We start from the raw sequence: 18187 nt of genomic DNA, 5'->3' as shown, positions 1-18187 counted from the left end.
TAATGGAATATGTCTGTGCCTAAAATCTGTCTAAAAAGTGGCACAAATTGATGCAATTTTGGGAAACTAGGGTTTCTACATGTTTTTCTGTCTTGATCGAAAGGGGTTGGGGTTTATTGGAAACGGGCAGGGCCTAAGATGTGCCGTTTTGCTCCTTAAATTGTGCCAGAATTCTGACATAAACATTTTTGTCCGAAAGGAAGCCGCCCAGTAGTTGGTATAGGGTCAGAGAAAAGTGTCTATCCCTGCACTAGATCTATCATCCAGCGATTCCAGCCTAAGCAGGGGTGCAGCTATAAGAGAAGCAGGGGAAGCGGCTGCTTTGGGGCCCAAACTCAGAAGGGGCCCACTTAAGAGGAGGACAAAGATTTTATTGTAAGGGCCCCCTCATACAGTGACACTGTAGGAGACGGACAGAGCGTCTGCTGGGCCTCGTCTGAAAGTGTGATCTTGACTAGCCTCGGGAGCGGGGTTGCACAGGAGTTAGGAGTTGCAAAGAAGTTACTAGTGGTGGGAGGCTCTTTCAAAAATTTGCTGTGGGGCCCGTTCATTTCTAATTACGCCACTGAGCCTAAGCCACTGTGATAAATCTGGTGCAGGGCTGGACCACTCCAGGGACATTGTTAGGCCAAAACATCTGTATCTTGGGCACGGGATATTTTGCCCAGGGCCCCGGACGCAGTGGCCACAGTATAAACAACAGTTTTGCCATCCTCAGGCGATATCATGTGGTTTTAAAAAATGAATCAAGCCAGCAAAGGAGGCAATATGGACAATCACAATACATTAGTAAGTGCCTTGTATTAACATTCCCTACATAATAAATGCCATTTACTGATGTAAGACAACCCTTTTAAATAATGATGGCTTTATCATTCAAATGGTGCTGCATGTAAGCATCAGCTTCCTGGATTCAGAAGGAAACGCTTTACTTCTTCCTATACAAAGAAAAGTAAAATCTTTTAGAAATAACAAAAAATCAGAGCTTGCTTCTCCAAGTGTAGGCACATATTTATCATGCATCTTTCATAAAGCAGATGCCCTAACCAGAATGCCATTGTCTAATGTGCCATTGCCACCACACGATACAGAATGGATGGAGATTTCTCAAATCCATAAAATATAATCCTTATCCTCCATTTTCCCCATGTCCTGACCCTATCTGCACTCGCACTTAACAATATGTACCCAGCCAGGGGCATAGGTAAAGTCTCATTGGCTCTGGTGAAAGAGTTCAGCTTGGGGTCTCCCCCCTTCACTCTGCGTTGGTGCACCTAGCTGTTGCGCTGCCCGAGGCAAATGGCCCCCCATGCCAAAATTTCAACCTAACCCCTTCCCTCCAGTCCTACTGTTAAAGGGGTTGTGCTCTTTTTACTACTGATGACCTATCCTCAAATAGGTCATCAATATCAGATCGGCCGGGGTCTTCTGGCATCCCCAACGATCAGCTGTTTGAAGAGAGGGCAGCGCTCATATGAGAGCTGCTTTCTCTGTTCTGTTCCCCTGCTCGCCGTAGAATTTGCAGCAGAGAAGGCAGCGCTCGTACAAAAAAAAACACCTTTAACCGCCTAACGCAGGATCGCGGTCCGGAGGCGGCAGCGCTGCGCAGAGTCGCGCATATACGCGTCATTTCGCGAGACGCGAGATTTCCTGTGAACGCGAGCACACAGGCGCGCGCGCGCGTTCACAGGATCGGAAGGTAAGCGAGTGGATCTCCAGCCTGCCAGCGGCGATCGTTCGCTGGCAGGCTGGAGATGCGATTTTTTTTTTTTTTTTTTTTTTTAAATATTTTTTTTAACCCCTAACAGGTATATTAGACGCTGTTTTGATAACAGCGTCTAATATACCTGCTACCTGGTCCTCTGGTGGTCCCTTTTACTTGGATCGACCACCAGAGGACACAGGCAGCTCAGTAATAAGTACCACCAAACACCACTACACTACACCCCCCCCGTCACTTATTAACCCCTTATTAACCCCTGATCACCCCATATAGACTCCCTGATCACCCCCCTGCCATTGATCACCCGCTGTAAGGCTCCATTCAGACGTCCGTATGATTTTTACGGATCCACTGATACATGGATCGGATCCGCAAAACACATACGGACGTCTGAATGGAGCCTTACAGGGGGGTGATCAATGACAGGGGGGTGATCACCCATATAGACTACCTGATCACCCCCCTGTCATTGATCACCCCCCCTGTAAGGCTCCATTCAGACATTTATTTGGCCCAAGTTAGCGAATTTTTTTTTTATTTTTCTTACAAAGTATCATATTCCACTAACTTGTGTCAAAAAATTAAATCTCACATGAACTCACCATACCCCTCACGGAATCCAAATGCGTAACATTTTTTAGACATTTATATTCCAGACTTCTTCTCACGCTTTAGGGCCCCTAAAATGCCAGGGCAGTATAAACAGCTCACATGTGACCCCATTTTGGAAAGAAGACACTCCAAGGTATTCTGTGAGGGGCATATTGAGTCCATGAAAGATTGAAATTTTTGTCCCAAGTTAGCAGAAAGGGAGACTTTGTAAGAAAATACAAAAAAAAATCAATTTCCGCTAACTTGTGCCAAAAAGAAATAATTTCTATGAACTCGCCATGCCCCTCATTGAATACCTTGGGGTGTCTTCTTTCCAAAATGGGGTCACATGTGGGGTATTTATACTGCTCTGGCATTTTAGGGGCCCGAAAGCGTGAGAAGAAGTCTGGGATCCAAATGTCTAAAAATGCCATCCTAAAAGGAATTTGGGCCGCTTTGCGCATCTAGGCTGCAAAAAAGTGTCACACATCTGGTATCGCCGTACTCAGGAGAAGTTGGGGAATGTGTTTTGGGGTGTCATTTTACATATACCCATGCTGGGTGAGAGAAATATCTTGGCAAAAGACAACTTTTCACTTTTTTTTTTTTTATACAAAGTTGGCATTTGACCAAGATATTTCTCACCCAGCATGGGTATATGTAAAATGACACCCCAAAACACATTCCCCAACTTCTCCTGAGTACGGCGATACCAGATGTGTGACACTTTTTTGCAGTCTAGGTGGCCAAAGGGGCACACATTCCAAAGAGCACCTTTCGGATTTCACCGGTCATTTTTTACAGATTTTGATTTCAAACTACTTTGCACGCATTTGGGCCCCTAAAATGCCAGGGCAGTATAACTACCCTACAAGTGACCCCATTTTGGAAAGAAGACACCCCAAGATATTTCATGATGGGCATAGTGAGTCCATGGAAGTTTTTATTTTTTGTCACAAGTTAGTGGAATATGAGACTTTGTAATAAAAAATAAATAAAAAATAATAATAAATCATCATTTTCCGCTAACTTGTGACAAAAAATAAAAAGTTCTATGATCTCACTATGCCCATCAGTGAATACCTTAGGGCGTCTACTTTCCGAAATGGGGTCATTTGTGGTGTGTTTGTACTGTCTGGCCATTGTAGAACCTCAGGAAACATGACAGGTGCTCAGAAAGTCAGAGCTGCTTCAAAAAGCGGAAATTCACATTTTTGTACCATAGTTTGTAAACGCTATAACTTTTACCCAAACCTATATTTTTTTTTTATCAAAGACATGTAGAACAATAAATTTAGCGAAAAATTTATATATGGATGTTGGGGTTTTTTTGCAAAATTTTTCAACTGAAATTGAAAAATTTCATTTTTTCGCAAAAAAATCGTTAAATTTCGATTAATACATTTTTTTTTTTAAATGTCAGCAGCAATGAAATACCACCAAATCAAAGCTCTATTAGTGAGAAGAAAAGGAGGTAAAATTCATTTGGGTGGTAAGTTGCATGACCGAGCAATAAACGGTGAAAGTAGTGTAGTGCAGAAGTGTAAAAAGTGGCCTGGTCATTAAGGGTGTTTCAGCTAGGGGGGCTGAAGTGGTTAAAGACACACTGGTTAATACAGCACCACATATCTCTTGCATCCAGTGAATTCTCTTCTCTGACATAGATATTCTCTTTCCTTTTCTTCTCCTGTTAGACCAGACCACCATGGTGACTTCTTTCAGCCGCGCCTCGTCTCTGCGGAGTTTAACAAACAGACATCTTATTTTCCTACTTTTCCATCATCCTCCCACCTTTGCAACACCCCATCCTGCCACCCCCCAATACTGTGGCCATTGTGTTCCCCAATACTTTCCTGCAGAAACAGTCCCCCTGAAAATACTGGTACCACACAGATAATGCGTCAGTACAAAAAAATCCCTTTATATTGTGCGCTAGTACGAAATATCCCCCCTTCCTTTCATATCAGACTTCCATATAGAACCCTAAATGAGATCCTCCTAACTCAGACCAAACCCCTTTAGACCTTTTGTCAGACCCCATAGAAGACCCCAATTTTAGACCTTAGATCAGACCCCTATTAGACCTCCATATAAGACCCTTACCTAATATCAGACCTCGGATAAGAACACACATCAGACCTCCAGATCAGACCGTAAAATAATAAAGTAACTTTTACTTACTTGTACCTCTCCTGCCTCAACTCTCCCGGTCCTGTTTTTTATTTATTTATTTTTTCTCTTCTCGGGGCCCGCACTGCAGTCACCTGACCTCCTGCAGCGTCAGGCTTCTCTCCCCCTCCTCCTGCAGACTAGTGAGTGCTTCCAGTACCTCTGGGCCCCCCTGGCTTAGGGGTCCTGTCGCAACTGTGACCTCTATAGTTACGCCAGTGTACCCAGCTACTCTACACATGTAATACCCTTTCAATGTCTTCACATTAATTAAAATAATTTCCTTGTGTTTCCTTCTTAAGGTAATATTACAAGTGACTTCCAAGTGTTTGATAATGTTGAAGTCCAGAAGCCTCCTGTGCCTAATATGGTTTTCTGTAGCAATCCATTTGAACATTATCAATGGTGAGAGGAATAGGCAAGCAAAATCGCCTCTTGTGGAGAACAGACCTTTTATTGCAATTTGGAACGCCCCTACACAGCAATGTAGACGCCGGTATGAAATTGACTTGGATCTCAGTGTCTTCGATATAGTTGCAAACCGTAATGAAACCTTGAGTGGGCAAAACGTTACAATATTTTATCACACCCACCTAGGATATTACCCCTATGTTGCTGACAATGGGGAGTCTGTACATGGTGGTGTGCCACAAAATGGAAGCTTAAAGGAACACATTAGTAAGGCTACACAAGATATTATTAACCGTATACCAGATAAAAATTTCCAAGGCCTTGGAGTTATTGACTGGGAGAACTGGAGACCACAGTGGGACAGAAACTGGGGAATCAAAGACCTCTACAGGGAAAAATCTATAAAGTTGGTAAAGGATCGCCATCCAGACTGGCCTATGCACTTGCTCAGAAAACAGGCCAAGGAAGAATTTGACTCTGCTGCACGGAGTTTTATGGGAGACTCTGTCCTTCAAGCTCGGGAGATTAGACCACAAGGCCTTTGGGGCTACTACCTCTTTCCTGATTGCTACAATTATGATTATAAGCAGAATCCTCATTCATACACAGGACAATGTCCAACTATTGAAATAAAGCGTAATGACTACCTGTACTGGATGTGGGAATATAGCAATGCACTATTCCCTTCCATCTATTTAGACTATGATCTTCAGTCCAGCTCAAATGCCAAAAAATTTGTCCACCATAGGCTTAAAGAAGCAGCACGAGTTGCTTCCATGTCAAAAAGATCATATGAACTGCCTATTTATGCTTATGCAAGGCCTTTTTACTCATTAACACTTTATACTTTATCTCAGGTAAGTAGGTAGCTCTTGTTACCTTGGTGGAAAGGGCACATCAAAATTACCAACCTCCTATCATTGCTGGAGGTTCACTGTAAGGAACTGAGAGGGTGGATAATTAACAATATTCAAAGCTCTCGGTGTATATGTCTGCTAGAAAGCTTGCCATACACAAGAGATGTAAGTTGGCTGACCCTGCTGATTCGGGACCATCTAACGTGTATGGGGGGTCTCCTTCGTTGGAAGATAAGATTTGGGTAACTGTCCAATCATTACGTTCTTGGGAGAGATCAGCCACTGCCAGAAATGATTGCTTTCTTGGCCATGCTAAGCAGGCATGTGTATGAGGAGATCATGAGTGATAGCTGCGAGCCCAACACTCAAACGTAATTTATAAAGGTGAACCGGGGATAATATTGTACCCACTGTTTGTCCGTCTGCAGCACTTAAAGGGGTTGTGCAGTCGGTATATATTGATGACCTCAGGATAGGTCATCCATATCTGATCGGCAGTGGTCTGACACCCGGCACCCTCGCTGATCAGCTCTTTGAAGAGGGAGCGCATTACTTCCTTTTCATTACACTGCCTGTCATCTCAGGAGGGCAGTATAATTACAAGTGTTTGCTTCATTCACTTGAATGGAGCCAGTACTTGTAATTACACTACACTACCGATACAGGGAAGATGACATGTATTGTAATGAAGAGGAAGTAGCATCCACATGGAGCGCCACCATCTCTTCAAACAGCTGATCAGCAGTTTTTCGAAATTTCTATTTCTCTGCTTTTAAAACAGATAGTGATACCTCCTAAAATAGTTATTACTTTACGTTTCCCATATGTCTACTTCATGTTTGGATCATTTTGTAAATGACATTTTCTCTTTTTTAAGATGTTAGAAGGCTTAGGCTACTTTCACACTTGCATTCGGAGCGGATCCGTCTGGTGTCTGCACAGACGGATCTGCTCCTATAATGCAGACGATGGGATCCGTTCAGAACGGATCCGTCTGCATTATATTTCAGAAAAAATTCTAAGTGTGAAAGTTAGTCAGATGGATTGGTCCAGAGTTTGCATTGAAAGTCAATCGGGGACGGATCCATTTGAAATTGAGCCATATTGTGTCAACTTCAAACGGATCCATCCCCATTGACTTACACTGTAAGTCGGGACGGATCCGTTTGGCTCCGCACGGCCATGCGGACACCCGAACGCTGCAAGCAGCGTTCGGGTGTCCGCCTGCTGAGCGGAGGCCAAACGGTGCCAGACTGAGGCATTCTGAGCGGATCTGCATCCACTCAGAATGCATTAGGGCAGTACGGATGCATTCGGGGCCGCTTGTGAGAGCCTTCAAACGGAACTCCCAAGCGGAGCCCCGAACGCAAGTGTGAAAGTAGCCTTAGAAGTTTAGAAGCAAATCTTGAAATTTGGCCCCATTTTAGAAACTACACCCCTCAAGATATTTAAAACTGATTTCACAAACTTTGTTAACCCTTTAGAGGTTCCACAAGAATGGAGGAAGGAAAATGTAGATACAATTTCAGAATTTAACTTTTTGGCAGATTTTCCATTTTTTTTCCGCTAAAGGTTAACAGCCAAACAAAACTCTATATTTATGGCCCTGATTCTTTAGTTTACAGAAACACCCCATATGTGGTCCTAACCACTTCAGCCCCGCTAGGTGAAACCCCCTTCATGACCAGAGCACTTTTTACACTTCGGCACTACACTCCTTTCACCGTTTATCGCTCGGTCATGCAACTTACCACCCAAATGAATTTTACCTCCTTTTCTTCTCACTAATAGAGCTTTCATTTGGTGGTATTTTATTGCTGCTGACATTTTTACTTTTTTTGTTATTAATCAAAATGTAACGATTTTTTTGCAAAAAAATGACATTTTTCACTTTCAGCTGTAAAATTTTGCAAAAAAAACGACATCCATATATAAATTTTTAGCCAAATTTATTGTTCTACATGTCTTTGATAAAAAAAAAATGTTTGGGCAAAAAAAAAATGGTTTGGGTAAAAGTTATAGCATTTACAAACTATGGTACAAAAATTTGAATTTCCGCTTTTTGAAACAGCTCTGACTTTCTGAGCACCTGTCATGATTCCTGAGGTTCTACAATGCCCAAACAGTAGAAAAACCCCACAAATGACCCCATTTCGGAAAGTAGACACCCTAAGGTATTCGCTGATGGGCATAGTGAGTTCATAGAACTTTTTATTTTTTGTCACAAGTTAGCGGAAAATGATGATTTTTCTTTTTTTTTATTTTTTCTTACAAAGTCTCATATTCCACTAACTTGCGACAAAAAATAAAAAATTCTAGGAACTTGCCATGCCCCTCACGGAATACCTTGGGGTGTCTTCTTTCCAAAATGGGGTCACTTGTGGGGTAGTTATACTGCCCTGGCAATTTAGGGGCCCAAATGTGTGAGAAGAACTTTGCAATCAAAATGTGTAAAAAATGACCGGTGAAATCCAAAAGGTGCACTTTGGAATATGCGCCCCTTTGCCCACCTTGGCAGCAAAAAAGTGTGACACATCTGGTATCGCCGTACTCAGGAGAAGTTGGGGAATGTGTTTTGGGGTGTCATTTTACATATACCCATGCTGGGTGAGAGAAATATCTTGGTCAAATGCCAACTTTGTATAAAAAAAAATGGGAAAAGTTGTCTTTTGCCAAGATATTTCTCTCACCCAGCATGGGTATATGTAAAATGACACCCCAAAACACATTCCCCAACTTCTCCTGAGTACGGCGATACCAGATGTGTCACACTTTTTTGCTGCCAAGGTGGGCAAAGGGGCACATATTCCAAAGTGCACCTTTTGGATTTCACCGGTCATTTTTTACACATTTTGATTGCAAAGTTCTTCTCACACATTTGGGCCCCTAAATTGCCAGGGCAGTATAACTACGCCACAAGTGACCCCATTTTGGAAAGAAGACACCCCAAGGTATTCCGTGAGGGGCATGGCGAGTTCCTAGAATTTTTTATTTTTTGTCGCAAGTTAGCGGAATATGAGACTTTGTAAGGAAAAAAGAAAAAAAAAGAAAAATCATCATTTTCCGCTAACTTGTGACAAAAAAAAAAAAATTCTAGGAACTCGCCGTGCCCCTCACGGAATACCTTGGGGTGTCTTCTTTCCAAAATGGGGTCACTTGTGGCGTAGTTATACTGCCCTGGCAATTTAGGGGCCCAAATGTGTGAGAAGTACTTTGCAATCAAAATCTGTAAAAAAAAATGACCGGTGAAATCCAAAAGGTGCACTTTGGAATATGTGCCCCTTTGCCCACCTTGGCATCAAAAAAGTGTCACACATCTGGTATCGCCGTACTCAGGAGAAGTTGGGGAATGTGTTTTGGGGTGTCATTTTACATATACCCATGCTGGATGAGAGAAATATCTTGGCAAAAGACAACTTTTCCCATTTTTTTATACAAAGTTGGCATTTGACCAAGATATTTTTCTCACCCAGCATGGGTATATGTAAAATGACACCCCAAAACACATTCCCCAACTTCTCCTGAGTACGGCGATACCACATGTGTGACACTTTTTTGCAGCCTAGATGCGCAAAGGGGCCCAAATTCCTTTTAGGAGGGCATTTTTAGACATTTGGATCCCAGACTTCTTCTCACGCTTTAGGGCCCCTCTAAAATGCCAGGGCAGTATAAATACCCCACATGTGACCCCACTTTGGAAAGAAGACACGCCAAGGTATTCAATGAGGGGCATGGCGAGTTCCTAGAATTTTTTTTTTTTTGCATAAGTTAGCGGATATTTGTCCGCTAACTTAGGACAAAAATTTCAATCTTTCATGGACTCAATATGCCCCTCACGGAATACCTTGGGGTGTCTTCTTTCCGAAATGGGGTCACATGTGGGGTATTTATACTGCCCTGGCTTTTTAGGGGCCCTAAAGCGTGAGAAGAAGTCTGGAATATAAATGTCTAAAAATGTTTACGCATTTGGATTCCGTGAGGGGTATGGTGCGTCCATGTGAGATTTTATTTTTTGACACAAGTTAGTAGAATATGAGACTTTGTAAGAAAAAACAAAAACAAAAACAAACAAAAAATTTCCGCTAACTTGTGCCCAAAAAAATGTCTGAATGGAGCCTTACCAGGGGGGGGTGATCAATGACAGGGGGGGTGATCAATGACAGGGGGGTGATCACCCATATAGACTCCCTGATCACCCCCCTGTCATTGATCACCCCCCTGTAAGGCTCCATTCAGACGTCCGTATAATTTTTACGGATCCATGGATCGGATCCGCAAAACACATGCGGACGTCTGAATGGAGCCTTACAGGGGGGTTATCAATGACAGGGGGTGATCAGGGTGATCACCCCCCTGTCAATGATCACCCCCCCCTGTAAGGCTCCATTCAGACATTCGCATGATTTTTTACGGATCCATGGATACATGGATCGGATCCACAAAACGCATGCGGACGTCTGAATGGAGCCTTACAGGGGGGTTATCAATGACAGGGGGGTGATCAGGGAGTGTATATGGGTGATCACCCGCCTGTCATTGATCACCCCCCTGTAAGGCTCCGTTCAGACGTCCGTATGCTTTTTGCGGATCCGATCCATGTATCCGTGGATCCGTAAAAATCATACGGACGTCTGAACGGAGCCTGACAGGGCGGTGATCAATGACAGGGGGGTGATCAGGGAGTTTATATGGGGTGATCATGGGTGATCAGGGGTTTATAAGGGGTTAATAAGTGACGGGGGGGGGGGGGGTGTAGTGTAGTGTAGTGTAGTGTAGTGTGGTGTTTGGTGCGACTGTACTGACCTACCTGAGTCCTCTGGTGGTCGATCCTAACAAAAGGGACCACCAGAGGACCAGGTAGGAGGTATATTAGACGCGGTTATGAAAACAGCGTCTAATATACCTGTTAGGGGTTAAAAAATTCGGATCTCCAGCCTGCCAGCGAGCGATCGCCGCTGGCAGGCTGGAGATCCACTCGCTTACCTTGCGTTCACAGGAAATCCCGGCCCTCGCGAGATGACGCGTATATGCGTCGTTGAGCGCAGGGCTGCCACCTCCGGACCGCACATCTGCGTTAGGCGGTCCGGAGGTGGTTAAACTGCTGTACAGGCACACGGCAGGGCGCAGAAGGACAGGAATGCCATATGGTTTTTGGAGTGCAGATTTCACTGGGATAATTTTAAGTTGCCATGTCGCAGCACATTTGAAGACCCCTGATGCACCCCTAGAGTAGAACCCCCCCCCCCCCCCAAAAAAAAAGACCATTTTAGAAACTACAGAATAAGGTGGCAGTATTGTTGGTACTATTTTAGGGTACATATGATTTTTGGTTGCTCTATATTACAACTTTTGTGAGGCAAGGTAACCCAAAAAATAGCTGTTTTGGCATCGTTTTTTATTTTTTGTTATTTTCAATGTTCATCTGACAGGTTAGATCATGTGCTATTTTTATAGAGCAGGTTGTTACGGACGCAACAATACCAAATAGGACTACTTTTTTGGTTGTTTCAGTTTTAGATAATAAAGCATTTTTTTAAATAGATTTTTTTTGTGTCTCCATATTCTGAAAGCTTTTTTTTTTTTTTGGTGACTGTCTTATGTAGGGGCTCTTTTTTTTTTTTGTATAAGATGACTGTTTGATACTATTTTAGGGTGCATATGGCTTCTTTCACACGGGCGTTGCGGGAAAATGTGCGGGTGCGTTGCGGGAACACGCGCGAGTACAAAACATTAATGCGTTTTGCACTCGCGTGAGAAAAATCGCGCATGTTTGGTACCCAAACTTCTTCAAAGAAGTTCGGGCTTGGGATCAGTGTTCTGTAGATTGTATTATTTTCCCTTATAACATGGTTATAAGGGAAAATAATAGCATTCTGAATGCTTAGTATAATAGTGCTGGAAGGGTTACAAAAATAATAATTTAACTCTCCTTAGTCCACTTGATCACGAAGCCGGCATCTCCTTCTGTCTTGATCTTAGCTGTGTGGAGGAACAGGACCTGTGGTCACTCCGGTCATCACATGATCTTTTACCATGGTGATGTTTTATTCTGTATTCAGAATGCTATTATTTTCCCTTATAACCATGTTATAAGGGGAAATAATAATGATCTGGTCTCCATCCCGATCGTCTCCTAGCAACCGTGCGTGAAAATTGCACCGCATCCGCACTTGCTTGCAGATGCTTGCGATTTTCACACAACCCCATTCATTTCTATGGGGCCTGCGTTACGTGAAAAACGCACAAAATAGAGCATGCTGCGATTTTCACGCAACGCATAAATGATGCGTGAAAATCACCGCTCATGTGAACAGCCCCATAGAAATGAATGGGTCGGGATTCAGTGCGGGTGCAATGCATTCAACTCATCGCATCCATGTGGCATATAACTTTTTGATCGCTTGGTGTTACACTTTTAGTGATGTAACATGACAAAAAATGTTGTTGTTTTTTTTAGCCCAAATTTTAGTATTTTTGTTTTTTTACGGTGTTCATCTGATGGGTTTGTTCATGTGATATTTTTATAGAGCCAGTCGATACGGACGCGGCGATACCTAATGTTTTTTTTTCACACTTTTTTTTTTTTTTATCCAACTCTGGGACTTCAACTTTTGGGGGTCTGTATTGTGATGCATTGGCTGTAAGTGTATTACACACTGTAATACACTTACAGCCTGCTTCCTGTGAGATCCAGGGGACTAGATCTCACAGGCTTTCACGGAAGGCAGACACTATGCCTAAGGCCGAATGCACACGGCCGTTGTTCACGGCCGTGAGCGGTCCGTGGAACCGCGGCCTGGATTCCTGCTGAGAGCAGGAGCGCACGGCGTCATGGGTTGCTATGACGCCGTGCGCTCCCTGCTGCCGCCGCAATACAGTAATACACTGGTATAGATCATACCAGTGTATTACTGTATTGCGGCGGCAGCAGGGAGCGCACGGCGTCATAGCAACCCATGACGCCGTGCGCTCCTGCTCTCAGCAGGATTCCAGGCCGCGGTTCCACGGACCGCTCACGGCCGTGAACAACGGCCGTGTGCATTCGGCCTAAGAAAGGCATCGGGTCCCCGTCACAGCAGCGTGGGGACCCGATGGCCACCCCGCATTCGGCACGTGCCGCGGGCAGCTCTTGCACCCATCTGATCAGCCCGCTGTACATTGTGGCAATGTGAACATTGAGGTGTTTCCCCAGGTTCCAGTCCGGGACTTGAGGCATGTCCGGGGATCCTATTTAATCCTGCTACTGGATCTTGGGTGGGTCTCACTCTGGAGTGTCTTGTGCAGCAGAGGCCTGGGAAGGCTCTGTACAAGTGGGCTCAGCTGAGCTGGCTGAGGGGCCACGGGGCTAGGTGTTAGCCTGAACCTTGGTGGACTTTGCGAGGTCTTGGAATCGACGATTGCTAGGCCAGAGTCAGGAGGACTTCTGGGCCACAATCCCCCAAAAGGTACTGGACTTTGTTACGGCCTGGAAGTGCTGGATTGTTAGGCTGGGAAAAGCTGCATGTTCCTCCCGTGTGTGAACGGGGCTTTCAGTGAGGTAGGGAGTCCTCATGTTTAGTTAGAGCCCAGTTGGGCAGGTGTTTTATTTGTATTGTTTATTTTGGTTTTGCTGAGGTGCCAAATAAAAGCAATGTTTGGCCCCTAACCCTGTGGTCGATGAAGATCATTGTGAGAATGACCCCCGAATAAGAGGCGATCCCTTACAACATGTACGGCGCTGGTCCTTAAGGGGTTAAAGTCAAGGAGACGGTCCTATCAGTGATTGACAGCCTTCCCTCTATGACTCTGCATACAGAGATGGCTGTCAGTCACTGATAGGGCCACCTCCATGATTTTAAGGACCAAGGAGCAGGAATTTAAATAAGTTAAAAAGTTATAACAAATCTTTTCCCATAAAACGATATATTAATCTGCTCAGCTCCTCCGCTCTATAACAAGCTGCCTGCAGATTATACTGCATTTTCATGGTGACAGGATCCCTTTTAAATGATTTCTCTTCTAGATTAGAATAAATGAAACTGGAAACATAACCTCCTCAGCAGCCAATTTGCTACTGTTCTGTTATACATTTATATACAGTAACATATGCATTACAATGTGCACATATTTCATTGACTCAGTCCTTAAAGGGGTTTTCTCATCTCAGACAATGGGGACATATTGCAAGGATATGCCACCATTGTTTTATAGGTGCGGGTCTCACCGCTGGGACCCCAGGAAATCTAGGGTCCTCCAGCCACAGCGCTCCCCACTCTGTTCTCGATATAAGGCCTCATGCACACGACCGTTGTGTGCATCCGTGGCCGTTGTGCCGTTTCCCGTTTTTCTTCGCGGACCCATTATCTTTCAATGGGTCCGTGGAAAACTCGGAAAATGGACCGTTTTGCAGCCGAGACCGTGATCCGTGTATCCTGTCCGTCAAAAAAATAGGACCTGTCCTATTTTTTTGACGGACAACGGTTCACGGACCCATTCAAGTCAATGGGTCCGTGAAAGAACACGGATGCACACAAGATTGGCATCCATGTCCGTGATCCGTGGCCGTAGGTTACTTTCATACAGACGGATCCGCAGATCCGTCTGCATAAAGGCTTTTTCAGAGCTGAGTTTTCACTTTGTGAAAACTCAGATCCGACAGTATATTCTAACAGAGGCGTTCCCATGGTGATGGGGACACTTCTAGTTAGAATATACAACGAACTGTGTACATGACTGCCCCCTGCTGCCTGGCAGCACCAGATCTCTTACAGGGGGCCGTGATCCATACAATTAACCCCTCAGGTGCTGCACCTGAAGGGGTTAATTGTGCATATCACGGCCCCCTGTAAGAGATCCGGGGCTGCCAGGCAGCAGGGGGCAGACCCCCCTCCCTCCCCAGTTTAAATTTCATTGGTGGCCAGTGCGCCCCACCTCCCTCCCTCTATTGTATTAATAACATTGGTGGCACAGTGTGCGCCTCCCTCCCTCTATTGTAATAATAGCATTGGTGGCACAGTGTGCGGCCCCCCCCTCCCTCCCTCTATTGCATTAACATTGGTGGCAGTGTGCGCCCCCCCTTCCTCCCTCTATTGTTTTAATACATTGGTGGCAGTGTGTGCCCCCCCCCCCCAGATCATTGGTGGCAGCGGAGTTCCGATCGGAGTCCCAGTTTAATCGCTGGGGCTCCGATCGGTAACCATGGCAACGAGGACGCTACTGCAGTCCTGGTTGCCATGGTTACTTAGCCTTAGCAATAGTAGAAGCATCATACTTGCCTGCTGGCTGCTGCGATGTCTGCGTCCGGCCGGGAGCTCCTCCTACTGGTAAGTGACAGCAATGCGCCGCACAGACCTGTCACTTACCAGTAGGAGGAGCTCCCGGCCAGACACAGAGATCGCAGCAGCCAGCAGCCAGGTAAGTATGATGCTTCTACTCCGCTGCCACCAATGATGGGGGGGGGGGGGGGGCAGTCATGTACACAGTTTGTAGTATATTCTAACTAGAAGCGTCCCCATCACCATGGGAACGCCTCTGTGTTAGAATATACTGTCGGATATGAGTTTTCACGATGTAACTCATATCCGACAGTATATTCTTACATAGAGGCGTTCCCATGGTGATGGGGATGCTTCAAGTTAAAATATACCATCGGATTGGAGAAAACTCTGATCCGATGGTATAAAGGGACTCCTGACTTTACATTAAAAGTCAATGGGGACGGATCCGTTCGCAATTGCACCATATTGTGTCAACGTCAAACTGATCCGTCCACATTGACTTGCATTGTAATTCAGGACGGATCCGTTTGGCTCCGCACGGCCAGGCGGACACCAAAACTACTTTTTTTTCATGTCCGTGGATCCTCCAAAAATGAAGGAACACCCACAGACGAAAAAGCGGTCACGGATCACGGACCAACGGACCCCGTTTTGCGGACAGTGAAAAAATACTGTCGTGTGCATGAGGCCTAAGTGCGGGTCCCACCTAGCAATATGCCCCCATTGTCTAAGATGGGAATACCCCTTTTATATCATAATAAAAATCTGTAATTTTTAAAATGTCATATTTTGGTCATTTTAGATTGACCTAGTGCATACAATTGGAGAAAGTGCTGCAATGGGTGCAGCAGGAGTTGTTCTGTGGGGAGGCAGCGACTATTCCAGTACACCGGTAAGATTTTTAATCCGAAAACAAAATCTGAAAAATTCACCAAAGAGAGTTTCTAATTTTACAATATCTGCTATCTTCTTTGGTTTTCCAGGACAGCTGCAATTTAGTGAAGAAATTTATTGATGGAAAACTTGGACATTACATAGTTAATGTCACTAAGGCTGCTAAGCTTTGCAGCAAAGTCTTGTGTAACAATAATGGAAGATGTCTAAGGAAGCATCAAGACTCGGCAGCTTACTTGCACTTGAATCCAAAGAATTTTAAGATCGAGCCCCATTTGTCTGGTAAAGGGCATTATGTGAGCGGCTACCACGGGAAGGAAGATGTCCACTACATGAAGCAGAAGTTTGGGTGCCAGTGCTTTGAAGGCTGGACAGGAACGTTTTGTGAATTGCCGCAACTTGAGGATCTACATTGGAAAACTGAAATCTCCTATGCTGGATCAGACTTATTGTTCCATTCTTTCAGCTATTTGTTCTATGCTCTTCTCCAAATGATTTTCCTCCATTTTTACAATTAATTTATTGAATGCTCTAACATTCACATAAAATGCAATGTTCTGATGGTATCCTACAGGACTGTGTGTGTGTGTCTAGAAACTGGGGCAAGTAAACCGTTCTTAAAGAGAATTATCATCCACAATGAAAAAATACCAAATATTGGTAAACCGGAGGTAGCCACAGTTAGTATAGTAACCAGTGTTATTTTTTTTTTTTATAAAGGGGTTTTCTAAGGCCTCTTTCACACGGGCGTCATGTTTTTTGCCCGGATAAGAGGCGGGTGCGTTGCGGGAAAATGCGCGATTTTTCCGCGCGAGTGCAAAACATTGTCATGCGTTTTGCACTCGCGTGAGAAAAATCACGCATGTTTGGTACCCAGACCCGAACTTCTTCACAGAAGTTCGGGCTTTGGATTGATGTTCTGAAGATTGTATTATTTTCCCTTATAACATGGTTATAAGGGAAAATAATAGCATTCTGACTACAGAATGCATAGTATAATAGGGCTGGAAGGGTTAAAAATAATAAAAAAGTTAACTCACCTTCTCCTCTTGTTCGCGTAGATGCCGGTCTGTTCTTTAGCTGTGGACTGAATGACCTGAGGTGATGTCAGATCACATGCTCCAATCACATGGTCCATCACCATGGTGATGGAGCATGTGATCTGACGTCATCAAAGGTCCTTCAGCCACAGCTAAAGAACAGACCGGCCTCTACGCGAACAAGAGGAGAAGGTGAGTTAACTTTTTTTTATTATTTTTAACCCTTCCAGCACTATTATACTATGCATTCTGTAGTCAGAATGCTATTATTTTCCCTTATAACCATGTTATAAGGGAAAATAATACAGTGAATAGACTGTCACCTAGAACCCATGCGTGAAAATCGCACCGCATCCGCACTTGCTTGCGGATGCATGCGATTTTCACGCAACCCCATTCATTTCTATAGGGCCTGCGTTACGTGAAAAACGCACAAAGAGGAGCATGCTGCGATTTTCACGCAACGCATAAGTGATGCGTGAAAATCACCGCTCGTGTGCACAGCCCCATAGAAATGAATGGGTCAGGATTCAGTGCGGGTGCAATGCGTTCACCGCACGCATCGCACCCGCACGGAAAACTCGCCCGTGTGAAAGGGGCCTAAGTGTTTTATACTGATGACCTATAAATGGTGGTATCTAGGGAAAGTGATAGAACAGAGATGTCTGTTGGCCCTGCCTTCTGTCAATTTGGATCTACAAATAGCACTGAGACACTTTTTTTATTTTTAATTTTTTGTTTTCAGTCCGCCCCTGATCTCTATAACAAAACAATAAAAAATTTGCTCTGCTGCTAGAGCTTTTTTTATTTTATTTTTTATTTAACAGTTTTACATTTTGGCAGACAAAATGCTAGAGAAACAGTCCCAAAAATGACTGCTGAATTTTGAAATTTGAATTGTAATTGCAATATAAGGTAAAAGTACAAAGTAAACTGTCCCAGCAATAGTTTTCACATTGTAGTGGCTGTACAATAGTGTCACATAAAAGCATGGAACAATTCAGCAAAAAAGTACATACAATAAGTGCCTAAGCACCTGAGGTCTATAAAATGTATACCTCTGCATCCACAGTGACATGAGCTCTTTGCACACTCCATTCTACTCCTGGCAGCTCCATCCAAGTAATGTCAGGACTGGTGAAAGGTCCTCTTTAATACTAGTAAGCAAAAAATCACGAAAAACTTATAGTAGGTAGGTAACCTGTGGAAATACAAAGCTCATGTGTAGCTCAAAATTCAAAGTTG

The 18187-nt window shown here is 44.2% G+C and overlaps 1 protein-coding gene across 1 annotated transcript in view; it reads left to right on the top strand.

Moving 5' to 3' along the window:
- The window catches only part of LOC122925578 (hyaluronidase-1-like), a 34620-nt gene extending 17934 nt beyond the window's left edge, over positions 1 to 16686 (top strand). The window contains exons 3-5 of the mRNA XM_044276936.1: positions 4786 to 5751; positions 15811 to 15900; positions 15992 to 16686. Of these exons, the coding sequence (XP_044132871.1) occupies positions 4819 to 5751; positions 15811 to 15900; positions 15992 to 16420 (1452 nt within the window). The 5' untranslated portion in view covers positions 4786 to 4818 and the 3' untranslated portion in view covers positions 16421 to 16686. The remainder of the gene's footprint in view (positions 1 to 4785; positions 5752 to 15810; positions 15901 to 15991) is intronic.
- Positions 16687 to 18187: the final 1501 nt, after the last annotated feature.

Source organism: Bufo gargarizans, chromosome 2 (assembly GCF_014858855.1).
Source record: "Bufo gargarizans isolate SCDJY-AF-19 chromosome 2, ASM1485885v1, whole genome shotgun sequence".
Lineage (NCBI taxonomy): Eukaryota > Metazoa > Chordata > Amphibia > Anura > Bufonidae > Bufo > Bufo gargarizans.
The sequence above is the reverse complement of the archived record's forward strand: the minus strand, read 5'-3'. Positions and strand labels throughout refer to the sequence as shown.